At 68.4% G+C, this 18,384-nt stretch overlaps 1 protein-coding gene across 2 annotated transcripts in view; it reads right to left on the reverse strand.

Moving 5' to 3' along the window:
- GSE1 (Gse1 coiled-coil protein) overlaps positions 1–2,755 on the reverse strand; it is a 64,649-nt gene extending 61,894 nt beyond the window's left edge. For both annotated transcript variants that reach the window (XM_075161544.1, XM_075161542.1), the window contains exon 1: positions 2,623–2,755. In XM_075161544.1, the coding sequence (XP_075017645.1) occupies positions 2,623–2,662 (40 nt within the window). In that variant the 5' untranslated portion in view covers positions 2,663–2,755. The remainder of the gene's footprint in view (positions 1–2,622) is intronic.
- Between the last annotated feature and the right edge of the window lie 15,629 nt (positions 2,756–18,384).

Below are 18,384 nucleotides of genomic sequence, written 5' to 3' on the forward strand. Positions count from 1 at the left end.
CTGCCCCCCAACCTGCAGCCCCGTCCCGGGTGCTGGCACGTCAGGAAGCAATAAAGTGTCCTGCGTCCTGCGGCACCCCCCCGCGCCCCCCGGCAGCCTGGCCCCCCGCCAAAGCCACTGTCTCCGCTGTAATGCTCCCTGCCCTGCAGCCAACACACACACACACACACACGCACTCGCACCCAACCCCCCCACCACCCGAAAAAGGCCCCGGGCGTGCACACTCGTGCGTGCACACAGGAGCGCAGGCACACAGGAGCGCGCACGCACACGCTCGTGTGCATGCACGCACGCACGCCCCGCTCTGCGCCCAACAAGGAGGGGGGGGGTGAGCACGCTCAGCGCTCACCGCTTGCACCAGCAGCTGCCGGCGCACCCGTGGGTCGTGCAACGCGCGCACACGCGTGTGCACAGACAGCCCCCCCCATGCACACCACTCCCCGCCCCAGCCCCCCAGGAGCCGCTGGCCTTGGCCGACCAGCCCTGCCGCGCCACCGCCGCTCGCCGTCGTCACACCCAACACCTCCCCACCGGGTTACACAAACAGGTTGCCAAGCGCACACGCAGCCTGGCGCACGCTCACCTGGCCCGCGCGCGGCCCCGCGGGGGCACACCCACAAACCACACGGGCTCACCCCGATGCTCGCACGGGCCGGCGCGCACGCGCGCGCTTGCAGGAAGAGGAGCTGGCTTCCCGCTGCCTTTTCCCTCCATTAACTCCCTCCGTGGTTCCCGCTCGTGGCCCGACGGGCACCCACACGGCACCCACTCCAGCTCTGTGCCCCTGCCTGCATCGGGATGTCCTGGTCCAAGGGGTTCGGTGCTAGAGGCAGAGGAGGAGGAGGAGGAAGAGAGCTGGGCACTCGCCCTGCTGCTCCAAGGGCTGGCAGCGGGCACTTGCCCGGGGTTCAGGGGCAGCAGCCAGACGCTGGCACCGGCTCCACCGTGCAAAGTAGTCGCTGGGACACAGCACAACACCGGGCGCGAGCGCGGCCGCGAGCATGGCGCGGCGAACCACCGGGCCCCGGGGCGAAGGGCAAGGCGGGCGGCACAGGCAGGGGTGGAAGAGCAAGGATGGAGCAGAGCAATAAACACGGCGGCAGACGATGAGCCGGGCGAGACGCCGGGGCCGCGGCATCACCCCGATGCGGCGCGCGGTGCCCGGGCTCCCCGCATCAGGCTGCACGGTTTGTTTGGCAACACGCTCCCTCCCCAACCCCAGCGGTCCCGGGTGTCCAGAAACACGGATAATACAAGAGGTGCCCGCTGAGGTGGAGCGGTGCGTGGGTAAACTGAGGCACGGCCCCGCGGCAGCTCCCCGTGCACTCGGCTCGGGAAACGTACGGACAGCAAGGCAAGGAGACGTGCCAAGGTCGGTGCCACCGGCCGAGCCCCCGGCACGGCCCTGCGCGCCCCCGCGCCCTGCCAGCCCGCAGGCCGGGCTGCCCCCCGTGGGAAACAACCCAAAGGGTCTCTGTGGCAATGGGGAACATGGGGACCAAGCATCTCGGCCGACACTGGACCCTGAGCCCGTAGCACCCAGCGGGTCTCATCTCCCCCCAACATCCCCCAGCTGGACCCCCAGCCCCAGGGCAACTTCCACCCCTCACGCTGTGGGGTCCCCCAGCCTCCACATGACAGGGTCCCCCACGCCCAGGGTGACCTCTGTCCCCCACACCATGGGGTCCCTGAAGCCCAGGGCGACCTCTGTCCCCCATGACAGGGTCCCCCAAGCCCAGGGCAACCTCCATTCCCCACACCACGGGGTCCCCCAACCCCAGGGTGACCTCCACCCCTCACTCGATGGGGTCCCCCAAGCCAAAGGCGACCTCCATCCCCCACACCAATTCAACCTCAGGGTGACCTCCATCCCCCAAACGACGGTGTCCCTCAAACCCAGGGCGACCTCCGCCCCTTATGCCATGGGGTCCCCCAACTCCAGGGTGACCTCTGTCCCCCACACAATGGGGTCCCCCGACTCCAGGATGACCTCCATCCCCCACATCACGGGGACCCCCAATCCCAGGGCGACCTCTGTCCTCCACACCATGGGGTCTCTCAATCCCAGGGTGACCTTCGTCCCCCACACCATGGGTTCCCCCAGGCCCAGGGCAACCTCTGTCCCCCACACAACAGGGTCCCCCAACCTCAGGGTGACCTCCATCCCACAAACAACGGTGTCCCTCAAACTCAGGGCGACCTCCACCCCCTATGTCCTGGGGTCCCCCAAATCCAGGGTGATCACTGTCCTCCACACCACCAGGGTCCCCCAACTCCAGGGTGACCTCCATCCTCCACACCATGGGGGTCTCTCAACGCCAGGGTGACCTCCGTCCCCCACTCCACGGGGTCCCCCAAGCCTGGGGTGACCTCCATCCCCCAGCCCCAGGGTGACCTGTCCCCCATGCCGGAGCCCCCCAACCAGCAGCAGAGGCGAAGGGGCTGAGGATGGGGGGAGGGGGGCTCCGCGGGTGGTGGGGGCACACCGGACCCACCCCACCCCTCCAGCCCAGCCGGTCACTGCAGCCCCGAGCCGGGGGGGCGGGGGGGCAGCCCCCGTTTCCCCCCTCCACACACAACCCCGGGGGGGGCTACCGGGGGGCGGGGGGGGACAGCACTCACCCGTCGGCCGCGCCGTCCAGCGGGGGCTGCGCTCCTCCATGGGCAGAGCGGTGGAGGGAGCGGAGCCGAGCCGAGCCGAGCCGAGCCGTGCCTTCCCCCCCGCCGCTTCCTGCTTCCCTCGGCGCCCGCCCGCCGCCCCGGGAGCCGCACGGCTGGAGCGTGACTCACCGGGGGCCGGGCCGGGCAGGGCAGGGCCCCGACGGGGGGGGAGACGGGCGGCTGGCACCCTCCCCCCGGGGGAGGGAGGCACCGAGGGGGGGTCCCTAAAAGAGATGCTGGGAATGAGGGGGGACCCTCCCCATGGGGGTCGCGGTGCACCGGGGAGGGGGGAACCCCCCACCCATGGGGGTCGTGGTGCAGCATTGGGGAAGGTATCCCCAAGAATTAGGGTGATGGGGGGGTGACAGCCCTGACCCCAACACACAGGCGTCCCCACCCAGTGCCGCATTTGGGGGGGACGGAGGGAGGGCGAGGGGTGTACCTCCAAATGCAGCGCTGAGGGGACACCTGTGCCAGACACCGATGGGCGCAAGAGGTTGGGGTGGCATCCAGCCCTTTGACCCCCACCACAAAACTGCTCGGACCTCCAAACAGGCGCTGGGACACCCCGAAGCTCAGAGGCGCCAGCCCAACCCATTGCCCGAGCCATCACGGCGAGTGCCCAGAGTGGCCCCGAGTCCTGCATGGCCCCCTCCATGCACCCCGATGCCCTATGCACCCCCTGCACTGGGTGCAGGATTGGGGACAGCACCATCCCCACCAGACAGGGACAGCGGCGGTCACCCCTGTGCCACCTCACCATCACCCTGCGGGCTCTGCCCGCACCCAAGTTTGGAGACACCAGTGAAATGAGCGGGGTGGGGCTCAGCCCACTTGCAAGCGGAGGAAGTTGCCAATCATTTACCGGCCATTACAAGCCATGCCGGTCGGCTCCGCATGCCGGACAGGCTCGGCAGGCTCCAACAGGCAGGACCCCGACCTTCCCCGGGCAGAAGGGAGGCTCCGGCGAGGAATTCGGTCCTGGCGCTGCCGGCCATGAACTTACATCTCTGCAGGAGGAGATGCGGGCCACGGCGGGGCCATCCAGCCGTCCCCAAGCAAGCTGCCACACCACAATACCCACCCAGCCACCCACCCGGGCCCCTTCCCAGCTCACCCTCGCCTCCGCTTCCCCTCCATCCTCCTCCTCTTCCTCCAACAGGCCCCGCTGCCCACCACGCTGGTGCTGCCCGCGGCACCGGTGCTGCCCGCCGCCTCCCCCAGCCCTCCTCCCTGGCAGCGCCAGCGCTCTCCCCCCCCCGCCCCCCGTCTCCCTCTTCCCGTTCTATTTTAAATTTTTATTGCATTCTTTTTAAAGAATACAGAGGAACAAATGCCCTTATCAGCAATTCTCACAAGGTATAAAGAGCCGCTTTTATCTCCCTGCCTTTACTAATCTAGAGCGAGCCAATGCCTGTTAATTTTTTAATTTTCCTAGTGAATGCATTTGTGGCTTTGTCAGCATCCATCCGCACACGCACGCTCTCCTCCGCGTCCCAGCCCGGCAACCCCGGCATGAAATTGCCACGGTGCCGGCAAAGCAGTGGCAAGCTCATGGTTTTGCAACCACGAAGGAGTTTCGTGTGCCAGAAAGTCCTGTGTGTCACACGAGGCTCACTGGGACATCCTGGGATGTGCCACCGGCTGGGAAGCCCCGAGATGTGGTGGTACCCCCGGGGATGCCAGCCCGGCCCTCCCTGGCCACGGCGCAGGTGGCGAGCACCGCAGGGATGCTGCCGGAGCGGGTCCCCATCCTCTGCATGGGGATGGATTCCCGCGCCAAGCCAGCGAGCCGTCACCGTCACCCGCTCCGGCCGAGGTCCCCACGGGGGCACAGGGGGGGTTGGCCCCCGTCCCCCCCCGGGGAAGGGAGGGCGGGCGCGGGCTGCCCGCACAGCGGGGCTGGGAGCGCCAGCAGCCGGCCGCGGTGCGCAGATGAGATGTGGCAGGCGTGTAACAAGCCATTAGTCACTGTCACCTTTGCCCGGCAGCCACTGGCAGGGTAATAAATCCCGAGCTGACTCCGGCGGGCCCGTTCCAGGCCACGGCTCCCAGCTTGCCTCCGCGCCGCTGCCGGCTGGGCTGTGAGCAGCTTGCAAATGCCTCCCGGCCCCCCCGGGGGACACAGAGCCTTGTGGGGTCCCAAACCGGGGCCGAACCCCTGCGGGGCTGATTGACAGCCCACGCGGGCCACCGTGTCCCTGGGAAGTGCCCTTCCTTGGGGACACGGGGGGGGTCACAACCCCCACCATCACCAAGCAGCCCCCTCGCCCCATGGAGGCAGCGCTGCCCGCCCCGGCTCCCTGCCCGCTGCACCTTGCGGTTCCCTCCCCAGCCCAGCGCCAGGAACCGGCATCGGCGGTTGCTGCCAGATCAAAGCAGCCTGGCGTGGCACGGCACGGCGCGGCACAGCGCGGCACGGCGCGCCTGCCGGGAAGGGCTGGCAAACAAGCCGGTCCAGGGAGGCGGCAGGCGGGAAGCACGCGTGATACCTCTCCCAAAAATGCTGCTGCTCCTGATGGACGGGGTGGCCGAGTCCCGGGAGCTGCGGCCCGGCCCAGCCCCGGGGGCCCCCCCAGCTCCCCGGCGCGGCCAGCCCAACGCCGCGGCTCTCCCCGGCGCCCACGGCCTGACTCACGGCCCCGGAGACGGCGGGCAGGGACGGAGGTGCCGTCGGGGTCACCTCCCCGGCGGGTCTGCGGGTTTCGGAGCCCCAAACCACCGGGCGCAAGCCTTCGCCGGGAGACCCAAACCGTGGTGGCACGCCGGGCTGGCGGTGCACCCCACGGCGGGGCAGGGGACAGCCCTCTGAGACAGCATCCCCGCACCCCCCAGCATCCCCCGGCATCACCTACTTGTGGCTCCAGCGTCCGCACTCTCCGCATCCAAAGCCGTCCGCTGGCCGATGTCCGCGGCAGCACCGCTGCCCGTCCCCGGGATCTCCCCGGCGCTGGCCGCTCGGTGCCGGGGCTCGCCGGCGGCAGGCTTGGCGGCGGCTGTCTCGAGGGACGAAGAAGACGCCTGGAAGAGAAGCAGGACAGAGACTCAGCGCCTTTCCCCTCCCCGGCCCGAGCGCGGCAGGGCCGGAGCACCGCCGGCACGGGTGGGGGGCACGGGGGGGGCCGGGGCGCACAGACACAGGATGCTTTTGTTTTCCTGCCGGCCGGTGCACGTGGCCGGCGCAGGGAGCCGCACGCCAGCCCGCGCCGCGGGGCTACAGCTGGATCCGGCCGATGGCTCCCAGCGTGGCCAGACAAGAAAGGCTGGAGGGGGGGGAGAGGACATGAATCAAAGCAGCGTCCCCTCGCTCGCCGGCGGCAGCTGGCCGGTTAGGCAGCTCCCGATTACTCAACCGGGCAGTGTTTACTCGAGATCAACAACCCCCCCATCGCCGTCCCTGCCGGGCGGGTGAAGCGAATGTGCCGCAGGGATGGGGACTGCGTTGCCGCTGCTTCTCGCTCAGTCTGGGTCCCCCTCCCTGACCCCCGGTGTCCTCGGGCGCTGCTGTGGCCCCGTGTTTGTTGTAGCTGTCACCCTCCCGCGTCAGGCGCGCCCAGGCACACAGCTTGGGCTGTCACCGCTTCTGTTTATCTTTAATAAAGCGACAGCCAGCGTCGCCGCGCGCATCCCGGCACCTCCGCGCCGCTCTGGGACAGACGCACGGACAACCCGGCCCCAGGTCCGAGCGGGTCCCCTGGATGCTGCACCCACTCCAGGCATGGCGGGATGCGGGCAACCTCTCCTCCTGCCATAGGGGACACCCATAGGGGACACCCCGCTCCTGATTTGGGGGCTTTAGGGTTAGGGTTGCAGCACAGCGAGGATTTTAGGTTGATCCCGTTTTTCTTGGGATTAGTCAAAGCAAGGTGGATGGTAGGCGAATTTTTTGCTGGGAAGCCTTTAGACTCCATGAGCCACGCACGCGAGCGGACATATAAATTTACTGTTCGCTTCCTGGAAAGGTTTAATTTATGGAATCCATATGGCAGCACCACACAACCGCGAGCGCTCGGCACATCGCGCGAGTCCTCGAGTGCCACCACGTACCGGCTCCAACTGGCGGGGTGCCACGGCTGCCCCGGCAATGGCGGGATGCTCTTCTCTTTCCCAATGATTAACAGAAGACAATTTCATGGCGGGCAGGGGACAAGCCCGGGGACAAGTCCCCATTCCCGAAAGCTTGGCGCGGGATCCCTGGAGGTGGCAGGGACATCTCCCCGGGGTCCCAGGGGGGATGCCGTGCCACCGCTCCTCCTCCCGGGGCGATGCCACCAGCAGCAGCGGGCAGCAATCCCCTACCTGTGGGCACGCGAAAGGGCTGGGGCGCACTTTGATACCCAGAGCAACTAATCATTAATTAGCATTAATCATCCCCCGTCATGCGTCACAACAGCATTGGGCAAGATGTAGTCAGGGAGCGGCGGGCTGGGCTGGGGTCACGGTGGGGAAGGTGGATTTTGGCAGCAGTTGCCAGGCCAAGGCTGGCACCCTCCTGCTCCCCGGGGAGCCCCGGCAGCACCCCAGACCCCAACCCACCCATCAGCCCCACGCCAGTAGCAGCCCGCAGCCCCCACCCCTTCTATTTTCCTGCTGGGGGATGCTGAGATGCAAAAGCACCAGAGACGGGTCCTACCTGCCCCAGGGGCAGCCAGGATCCGTCCCCCCTCGCCATCTGGGACCCCGGGGACCCCCCAGGCAGCAGCCGGAGCCGGAGCGGAGCACCGGCCGCCTCCTTGCTTTAACTTCACCCCGCGCTATCTGTCAGCAGATCAACCCCGGTTACACAGATAAGGAATAATTGATGCAAAGGAGCCATCTGTTTGCGAACACGGAATATCTGCTCAATTAGGAGGGATCTGTCCTCCCAGATAAAGCATCGCGGCAGCCCCTCGGAGGGGGGGCCTTCCTCCCCAACCACGTCCTCAAAGACTCACCCCCAATTAGAGGTGAGCGGGTTGATTTGGGTGCTAATTTGCTAAGCAGCACCCTGAGATGCTCAGGCAGAGGCCAGGAGGGAAGGGTGCTCTGCCACCAAGAACCAAAACTCAATGGGAGGGCTGGCAGCCCCCCCACATCTCACCGTGGCGATACTCAGCCCGGCCCGGCCTGGGGAGATGCACGTCCCCACGGTGCAGAGAGGGGACCAGCCGGCTGTGCCGGCCGAACGGTGCTGAGCTGAGGCCGGCCCGCTCGTTGCATGGGTGGCTCTGTGCAGAAACGCACCGAGGGAGCATGCACAGGGACAGAGGGACTCGCGGACGAGCCTGCAACAGCTCTGCAGCACGCACCGGCCGTGCACAGCCCCTGCGGGGACCAGGGCCACCGGGCACGGCCCCGGGCAGCATCCAGGTCTGGGGTAGGTGTGCAGCGAGGTGACATCCATGTGACATCGTTATATGATGTTATTAACACAGGAAAAATTGAGCTGGCGTGCAGGCGAGGGCTGCAAGCCAGGGGAGATGGGCAGGGACAGCAGTGCAGCTCCACAGGTGACAAAAAGGGGGGAGAAAAGGCTCCAACCGGAGCTGGCACCGACGGCCCCACGGCCTGGGGCTCCCTCAAACCCCCCTGTGTGGCATCTGCCTCCATCTCCCCCAGCGGGTCCCCGGTACGAAGGACATGGAGAGCTCGAGCCGGGTCAAAACACAGCCGGTGGCCTCGAGGGACAGGTAGAGAGGCACTGCCGGACCCCGTGTCACCCGTGCCCCCCACCACCGGCACGGCAGCACCGCGGTGGCCCACCTGCCCTCGGCTCGGTGCCCGGGGCAGGCAGCTTCGCAGCCGGGGGACACGATGGCAGCAAGGGCAGGGAGCGGTGTCCCTCCATCCGTCTCTCCCTGCTAAGGGCACATTCCTTCTGCTCCCGTCACCGGGATAAATACCTGCCGCGGCACTCGGCTCTCCCCCCGGCCCCGGCTTCAGGACGGCGGTGACGGAGCGGGAAAGCAAAGGGCCACAGCGGCTCTCCGGCGAGGGAACCGGCACGCGGGCGGCCGCGCCGGCGCCTTTCCTGTGCCTTCGGGACACCAGAAAACGCAGCTTCCCCGTTCCACCTCCCCTGCGCCTCGCCTGCCGCTGGGACGGGCTTCAGCGGCAATGCCGCCCACGGGATGCCATGGGCACGGCAAAGCCCCCCCCGCCCCGCACAACCCCAACCTCCACCCTCCCGGGTGGCAGCACCCCGGAAAGCCCCCGCGCTCCCGGCAGCCAGGGCACCGGGGGTGGATGCGGTCGCGGCGCTTCGCCTCTTGGCTGGCATCACCCCGGCGGGGCGGCGGGCACGGAGCCCGGCGAGCACCGGCACAGCTGCACCAGCGATGGTTTTTGGCACAACCTGCGTGCAAGCTCCCGTGAGCAAGCAAGGGCTGAGGTGGGGAGGATGCTTGGCACAGAGGGGCCGCATCCTGCACCTCCCGGGGGATGCAGAGAGCCGGCTGCGGAAGGAGCCTTGGCACAGAGGGAGCAGCGCACCCCAGCACTGCTGCAAGGCTGGGGGGGGATGAACCCCCACCCGCCCAGGCCTGCGAGGCAGCGCTCAGAATAAAAGGTGGTTTTGCAGCGTTTAGGGCTGCGGCGAGCGGGGTCCCCCCGGCTCCCTTTGTCGGTGAGGCTGCCGAGCCCCCCGGCTCACGCTGGGGCTTTATCACCACCGCCGCGGGCACAGCCCCGGCCACGTGTTCGCCCAGGCGGTTTCAGCTGCTCTTCCCTCCAGGAAGCCTTCGCCCTTGTCTTCCTCCTCCTCCTCCCGGTGGCCTAAAATCAGAGGGTTTTCCCCCAAAAGCCGGCTGTGCCCGGAGATTTGGTACAGCGGGGGGGCCCCGCCGGTGGCACGGCTCAGCACCCCGTGGGTCCCTGCCACCCCGGTGGGTGCCCAGAGGAGGGGCGGTGGCCGGATCCGCGCATCCCTGCCGCCGCCGCCGCCGTGTTTAAAGTTTCTCAGCCGTGTTTGCTGGCGGAAAGTTGGAACCTGCAATTACAGCTGTGCTAACCCCTCATTAAAAAGGGGAGGGGGGGAGAAAAAAAAGGGAAAGAAACAAAAGGCTCCAGAGAGAGACACGGTGCCGTTAACCCTTCCCAAGCCGGGGATGTGCCCAACCCAGGTGGCCCCCCCCCCGGCAAATTAACACGGCTCTGGGGACGCGTTGCAGCGGTGGCAGGGAGCCGGCGGTGACACCGTGTGCCGGAGGTCAGCCCATCCCCGCAGCCGCGGGCATCACTGCCCACCCAGATCCCCCCTCCGTGTCCCGGTGTAGCGGCGAAGCCGGCTGCGCCGCGGCACGGCCCAGCCCGCCGGTGGCGCCCGCGTGGGCACGGCTGCGGCTGTGCCGGAGCCGTTTGTCACGGCGAGGCTGCGGTTCCTGCTCGCTCTCCAGCAGCGACACCGTGACGCCTGCTGCAGGAGCCCACACAATATGTTCGCACTCATCTCGCAGCTGCCCCCAGACAGCCCGAGGTGCTGCGCTCCTCCCCGGCGCGGGGGCCGGTGTGTGCCGGCAGAGCCGCGGCGCGCCGGCGAGCCCAGGCGGGGACCGGCAGCGGGGCAGGCAGGGATGGAGGGGGCTGGAGAGGCAGCGCCGGAGACTGCGGTCAGGCCGGACGCCACATGGGGAGACGATGCTGGAAACGCCGCCGGCACCGGGAAGGGATGCGCCCGTGACCCCCCCGTGGCCGAGCACCCTGACCCAGAGGCCAGGCTGTGCCGCGAGCAGGGGGAAAGGCCTGACCCTGACCCCCGTGTCACCGCGGCCCCCCCCTGCACCGCGCCGGCAGAGCAGGTTTGCAACCGCCCGCCGCCGGCATGGCGGAGGAAGCGCCCGGCGGAAGCGGGTGCAGCACCGCCCCACTCGCTGCTGCTTTTGGGGTGGAGCGCGGCGGCCCCCAGGAGCCCGGCCCCAGCAAGGGCCTGACCCCGCACCCCCGCCAGCGCGGCCGCATCGCCCCCGTCGTGCTCCCATCCCCAGGGAGCAGCGGGTCCTCGCGTCGCCCTCCCGCCCCCCACCCCCCCGGCGACACCATCTCACCCGCCGCGGCCGCAGCGGCTCTGACAGCCAGCTAACGAGCTGCAGGCAGCAATTTGGGTTATATATAGCCCCAAAGTGACTGCATCTAATTGCTCCAGCCCGCGCTGGCCCCGCCGCAGGGTCCGGGTGCTGGGCGCAGAGGGTCGGGGCGGGTGGCACGTGCTCTGTGTCCCCCCCCAACCCCCCCCGCCATCACCCCACATGACCTGCCGGGCCCCCCGAGGCTGACGGGGTGCGAGCATCGCCCCATCCCACGCCGGCCCCGGGAAGCAGCGCTGTTCTCGCCGGCTTTGTGCCGGGCCATAAGCCGCTTTGGCTAAAGCTGCCGTCCCAGCCCGTCCCAGCCAGGGGCCCTAAGGAGCTTTTGTCCCCTCTCATTAAGGGGTTTCGGCCGGGGGGCCGTGGGGTGCAGCACCCGGCACCCCCTCGCCGCAGCCCGCGGGCTCCGGCCAGCTGCTCCGGCAGCCCCGGGAGGGAGGGATGGAGGGATGGAGGTGGTCCTGCCGCCGGCCCCCGGCCCTTTGTGGCAGCCCCCGTCCCCTCGCAGCAGCTGCCAGGCGAGGCGGCGGGCGCGCAGATGCGGCCGGGGGGGGTGGTGGGGTTGCGGGGGGGGGGGGGTGTCCCCCGCGGCGGCTCCCCACGCCAGCGGGGCGAAAGGCGGCCCCCGCGCGCAGCCGCCGGCGGGGAGGGGAGCCGGAGCCGAAATTGTTTGCCAGCTTCCTCGAGACGGCACAATGGAGGGCGCGCAGGCGGATCCGGGGTCAGGGGTGAGAGCAGCAATAAGTGGTTTATGCCTTTTGTGAAGAGGCTGAACTGACAGCTCGCTGGATTAACAAAGACGTCCTCTGTTCCCGGGCAGGTCATGTGGAAAGCGCTGCGCCGACCCCTGTCACTTCTTTTTTTTGCAAGAACAGACATTTGTTCGCCAGCGAGCGGGGAGGTGATGGAGGGGGAGGCGCGGGGCGCGCAGCCGCTCGCTCCTGGCTTTCCTCGAGCCCTTCGGGGCTCTGGGTGTGGGGATCGGCGGCTGCTCGCTGCTTCGGCAGCCCCGGCCTCGCTGTGTCCCCTTCTGTGCCTCAGTTTCCCCAGGTTGTGGGATGAGCCGTGGCTGATGGCGATGCACGAGGCCCCGGGGGATGCCAGCATCTCCACCCCACTGCCCAGGCGGTGCTGGGTCCCGTGCCACCCCGCTTCCACACCAAGAGCCCCCCGTGCTTGCCACCCCGTCACCCCAGAGCTAGGCTGGCTGGGCAGGATGGGACCCGCACCCTGCTCGGTGCCGGAGCAGCCCCCATCCCACTGTGGGGACACGCAGCCCTTGCTTACATCTGCCGGTCCCTGCTGGGCTGGGAAATGTTCTCTCCACCCTGCTTTCAGGGAAGGGAAACTGAGGCAGGGAAGGATGTGAGCATCCCATCCATGCACAGACAGCAGGGCTGGCGGCAGCTCCTCTGCTCCTGGCACTGAAAGGGGAGCTGGCAACGTGGGGGACAACCGGCCCTCTCAAATCTACAAGAATTTCCCCAAGGCTGTGCAGCACAGTGCCCACACTGTCATCATTAGACTCCAGAGTAAACAGCTGAAATAGTGCCATTCCATACTGAGACAAACTACCCTGGCCGGACCAGTGACCCCCCCTGGCCTCGGCTGTCCCTGCAGCTCCCATCTCTGCCACCACACCATAGCCCTGGCTCCAGGCCACTGCTGCCTGGGTCCCCCCAGGACCATGGGCCCCAGGCCAGGAGGGGAGGGATGCAGCTCGCTGCGGAGCAGGGCCTGCCACCAAATCCTGCAGAGACCCCATGGGATGTGCTGCCGCTCAGCCCCGGGACCCTGCTCCGTCCCCCACGCTCCCCATCCCCACCTCAGGGACACCACGACCCTGCAAGCCATCATGGCCCCCAGCTCACCCACCTCCAGCTCCGGAGCTGCCGGGCAGTCTGTGGCCGCCGTCCCCTCCCCGCCACCCTAAATACCTGCCGCAGGGAGAGCTGGCTGCCCCAAGGGACTTTTCACTCTGGAAAATCCCACCCACCCCACGGCGGCTCATGTTTTCGGGGCATTCCCACACGTGCAAAGCCCCACGGCACACTCAGGGGTAAACTGAGGCAGGGAGGAGCAGCCGGATCGGTGCAAGGCTCTGCTGGGGAGCAGGGGGACGGCACTGTGCCAGGGGACCCGGCTGGGGGACCCCGTCCAACTCAAGGAGGGGCACGTTACGGCAATCGCACGTGCGGCGAAAGCCCTCACCTGCCTCGGCACGGGTCCCAGCGCCGGCCACACGCCGGCCGGGCAATCAGCTTGCGACGCGGCAGCATTAAAGCCTCAATCCCCCCCGTGTCCCCCTTCTTCATCCAGCCGGGCGGCTTAGCACGCCGGTTCTCAGCTCCCGCCTGCCATCTAAAGACGGACTTACCGCCAGGTCCGGCGCTTCGTTAAGCCGCGGATTAAACGCGCACCATCTGCAAAGGGAAACTTTAATGCAGGATAATACCTGCAGCACACACTCTGCCGTGTCACTGCGCGCCCCGGGCACGCCAGGCGGGTGGGCGTGAAGCCCCTCGGTGGCACGAAGTCCCTTAGCAGCGCCATGCCCCTCAGCGGGGATTTCAAGGGCGTTGCACATGCGAGGTGGTACCCAGGCTGGGTGTCCCCATCCTCCCCGCTGTCCCCTCCCGCCAAGACCCACATCTGGCTGGGGTGGGAGCTGCACCCCGGCCAGCCCCCTCCCCACCGGCTCCTGTGTCCCCCCTGGGGCAGCCACCCCCAGGCAGGGGACACCCAGGCGCTCGGGGCTGTCCAGCCACCACCCCACCTGGATAATTACTTTAAGCGATTACGAGTCTCTTCGTCAGCACGGCAGATTAGACCCTGCAGCTGGAAGCTGTCTTCCCCCGCAGCCCTCCTCCCCCAGGGGACAACATGGTGGGGGGGATCCTGCCCTGTCCCCATTCTTAGGAGCAAATCCCACCTCTCCAACCCCACAAAGGTGCCCTCTGCTCCCCCCCAGCTCAGCAAAGCCCCCAGGGATGCCCAGGCCAGCAGCGTCACCCAGGGCACAGCAGGGACACGGGGTCCCCCAGGCTGTCCCTAGTGACGGGGGGGACAGGCTGAGCGTCACGCAGAGGCGGGAGGGATGCCGGGTACCGCTCAGCAGGGAGGAGGATGCTGGTGGGGGACAGCGCACCCCAAAGGTGGGTGGGGGAGGACGGGGCAGCCGCCTGCCGACTCAGCGCACCGATGAATTACACCGGATTACAGGTCCCTGCGCAGGTCAGCGGGGAATGGAGCCAAGGAGGCTTTCCGCCTCCCGGCCCGCTCCTGCCGGAGAATTTACAGCCAGGACTCCACGACGGGCTGAGTAATTAGTGCCGGGAGGGAAATGGCTGAATCAGCACCCAGCAATCGGCACCGAAGGGATGGAACTGGAGGAGGGGGGGATCACGCAGCCCCAAGCCGGGGGTGCTGCGGGACTGACAGCGGTCCCCCGGGATACCGGGGGCAATGGGTAGACCCTGCCCTGCTGGTCATCGCTATGGCCCTGAGCATTGGGGCAAAGCTGGCTAGCCCCGCATCCCATCCCCGACCCGCTCCTCTGCGACCAGCTCTGGCCCAGCATCTCCGAGTCGGTCCCTCGAGGTGTCACTTTGGGAACGCTCCAGCAAACAGCCCCAGGATGCAGCTATGGCACGCAAAAGCCCCCCATCCTGCTCGCTTAAACACAAGCATCGCTCTGGTCCTCCCTTCACGGCCTGGAGAGAGATGCTGCATCCCCAGGATACTCGAGCCTTGGGATGCCCGAGCATCCACCCAGCCGTGCCCGGGCAGCCCTCGGGCCTTTGCGGCTGCCATCGATTTACCGGGGTTGGGAACGGCGGGGCTGGCTCCCCGGCAGAGCCAGCCCCTGCTCCGTGGTGGATTACAGCCATTTCCCTGCCCGTTCCCCCTCCCCGCTGTCTGCCTCCTGCCTCCGTCTGCTGCCTGGTTTTACGAGGGCCATTTCCAAGAGGTCGCTGGAAATAGATTTTTATCACCTCATGATAAATATCATTTACGGTGACATTACTGCTCGGAGCAGCCGTGCGGAGGAGGGAGGAGAGGCGGGCAGGCGGACGCCCGCTCGTAGCCCCCAGCTCTGCGGGGCACCGCCTGGGCCCCTTCTCGTCCCTGTCCCCATCCCCGCAGGTTCGGGCAGCGCCAAGCCCCGACACCATCCATCTATCCGGGCGGCACGAACAGAGGGAGCCGCATCATTAGCCCCGCGCGCCATTAAGCACTTAAAAAGCCATAGGAATAAGCCGCACCATTAGCTGACAAGCGAGCTGGGAGGGGAGGGATGCACGCCGGCGGCGGGGGGAGCCGAGCGTGGTCTGGGGGATCTCACCACCCTACATGCCGCAGGGTGCCCACAAACCCCCTGGGAGAGATGCTCTGGTCCGCAAGAGCTCCAGCGCGCCCGGGAAACAGGGGCAGAACAGCCCCCTCCCACACACAGCTCCAGGATGGAAAACCAGGGGCTTTCAGAGCTGACACATCACTTCTGCAGGGGTGAAGCCACCAGGCACCTCTCCAGAGGGACTTTTCGGCAGGGCAGGGAGAACCAACTCCCCGCTCATCCCCTCCGAGCCCGCCCCAGCCAGGCTCTGCTTTAGGGACAGAGCTGGTGCGGAGAAAAGCCACCGCTGGACTGAGAACTGCAAACTCGTGACAGCTGTGGCACCGTCCCCGGGGTGTTCCAACCCCGCGCAGAGGCGATCCGACGGCCCAGGGTAGCATGGGTCCTGCCCCGGCCGAGCCCGCAGGCAGGACGGCTGCCAAGCCGTGCCCACAGGCAGCTGCCTCTGGAAAAGGGCACAGCGGCGGGCAGGGGGCCAAGGCCAACCCGCTGCCCGCGCCAGCCCCGCCACACACAGCGCCGGGGGCCGGCCACCCCCGGGGGGAACAATCGCCCCTTTCACCAACGCCGAGTGGGGGGGGGGGGATGTCACCTGCGGGGTGACCCCCGTGCAGGGCAGCCCTGCAAAAAACAGGGGCTCAGAGCAGCAGCGAGCCTCGTCGCAGCGCCGGCAGGGAGAGCTAGCCTGCAACACTCAGCAAAGAGCAACCCTCGCCTGCGGGCAAAGAGCGCGGCAACGCCAGCCCGTGCCAAGAATCCTGTTTTCTCTCCCCAGCCCTGGCACTGGATCCCTCGGACAAGCCGCCTCCTGCCCCGCTGCCTCAGTTTCCCCAGCACCAGGGATGCCGGGAGCAGGGGCAGGGGGTGGGCAGCCACAGGGGGAGCCCAGCCCCGCGTCCCCGCTGCTTCTTGCGACACGCGGTGCAAACCCACCGCGACGCGAAGCCCCGGCGTCTCGTTTGGCAAGCGGCCCTGCGGCGTGGGGCCGGGAGGGAGGGAGGGAGCGAGGCTTTGTATGGGGATGGGCCCCGGCGAGACAGCGGCAGCCGCCACCTGCCATGAGCCGCCGCGGCGGCACGGCCCCTCCTCTGCTCCCCACACCCGGCGGGTGGAAAACAACCCCAAAAAGGGACAGCCTGGCCACCCCGGCAGCACGGGGGGGGCTGCATGGGGACAGCCAGCCCCACATGCAAGGACACGGGGTGCTGGTGGAGTGGTGTCCACCCTGTGCCCCCCTCCACAGCAGGGATGTCACCTTGCTGCCAGGACACATGCATGGGCCAGCTGCTGCTGCCCCCATGCCATCGCCCCTGCCGGGGCTGCCCCAGCAGCTGGCACTGTCCCCCGGTGCCACGTCCCACCCCACGACGTGGGGCTCCCCCGGCCGCTGCATCCCCCTGCAGCCCCCTGGGGACGAGGGGTCCCCTTGTCCGCCCCCGGAGACCCCCATGGCAGGCAGCGCACCCGGGATGGGGGTGGCAGGATGCGTGCCGAGCCAGCTGCCTCCGGCGAGCATGAAAGGGGGTTTGTTCACCTGGCGAGCGGCTCGGTGGCCCCCGGGGCCAGCCCCCGCCACCGCCTCGTGGCTCCCGGCACGCAGGAGCCACTGCTGGAGCCAACCCGCCCTGGCAGGGCCACCTCCCCGGCGGTCGCGGTGACCTTATGTGTCGCTGCAGGGAGAGCCTGTGCGCTGCCGCCAGCCCAGCGCTTGGCCCGGCACACGGCTCCCGCGGCCAAGGCAGGCCCGCGGCTTGGCACCCACCCTGCCTGCCGCCTGCCCGCGGCTCCCACCGCGCATCCGCCCTCCTCTCCCTCGGGCTGGCAGGGAGGCAGGCAGGAACCGTAGGAGGCGCAGACAGACAGACAGACAGCAAGACCACAAACCCCTGCGCATGCTGCCCCTGGGGTGGAGGTTTGGGCATCCCCTGCCCACACCAGGACCCGGCAGCGCCAGCGAAGGGCAGGCAGCCCCTCAGGGATGCTCCCAGGGCTCCCCAGCCACGAGCATCCCTCGGGGACGCACGGCTCCAACCTCAGCTGAGCACCCGGGGGTTAGCGGGGGGAAGCTTTGTCCCCCATCATCCACAAACGGAGCCTCGCACTGCGGCCACGTGGACACTTCACCCCCCTTCCCAAGCACCGCTGCCCCCCAGAAGCCAGACCCAAGCCCCCTCAAGGATAAGCGCACGTGTGCAGCCCTGAGGCAGCCCCTTGGCTGGGGTGCCCCCCCCGTGCCCCCCCCGAGAGCTGCGTATGGGCCTATTGGGCTGCAGAAAGACCATTTTACCACTTTTTTAAAAAAAATCTGTAAAACTCCATCAGCGGAGGGAGCCTGGCCCACCAGCCTGGCAGCACTGCGCAAAGTTTGCAGCAAGTTGCGCAGAGTCCCCCCCCCGGGTGCCCACGGCAGGTCAGGGTGCCACAGGGGGTCCCACCGCTGAGCCCCCCCATGTGCTCACACCCACGCACAGCAGGGGCAATCCTCCCCCCATGCCCCCCAGCTCGGGACCCCCCCCACCTCGGGGGGCCACGCGGCAAGTCCAAGGTGGGGGCTATATCCTCCTACACCGCCCCGCTCCCCCCCCAGCAAGGGACCCCCCAGGGCTGGCGGTGCCCCCCGCTCGCGGCAAGGGCTGGGGGGGGGCACAGGCAGCTGCCTGCCCTCACCTACCTGCGCGGCAGCGGCGGGCGCGGTGCCGGGGTGCGGGCAGGAGCGGTGACCCCGGCGGCAGCGAGCGGGAGGAGGCAGCGCCGCGCACACGCACACGCACGATCAAATCCCGAGCCGCCGGCGAGAGGCGGGGGGGGGGGGGACACACGGGGGGGGGGGAAATGGGGGGGGGGGTCAGGAAAATTAATAACGGAGAAAAAGGCACTTACCCCCTCCGCGGGGCTCGCCACCGTGCCGCGGGGGTGGCTGGAGGGTGGCGCTGGGGAGGATGGGGGGGATCAAAGGCTGGCGGAGGGGGGGGGGGGTCTCGCCAGCCCCCGCTGCCTGCCACAACAAAGAGCCAGACACAACAAAAGCAGCATATGGCCAGAGCCGCGCGGGGCTGTAAATTAAACATAAAGGGAAGATTAGATAATTAATGAGCGCTCCCGGGCCGGCCTCGGGGGGAGGGGGCTGCCTGCTGCGGGGAGCCCTTCGCCCCGCGCCCAGCCCCGACGGGGAGGGGGGGTGCGACGGCCCCGGCAGCGCAGGGGGCCCGGGGGGGCCCGGGGGGGCACCTGTTGGGAGGAGGAGGATGGGCAGCGGCCGGATCCAGCCTCGCCAGCTGCTCCGGGGCGCAGCCCAGCCGGGCTGCC

The sequence above is a fragment of the Calonectris borealis genome, chromosome 12 (assembly GCF_964195595.1).
Source record: "Calonectris borealis chromosome 12, bCalBor7.hap1.2, whole genome shotgun sequence".
Classification (NCBI taxonomy): Eukaryota; Metazoa; Chordata; class Aves; order Procellariiformes; family Procellariidae; genus Calonectris; species Calonectris borealis.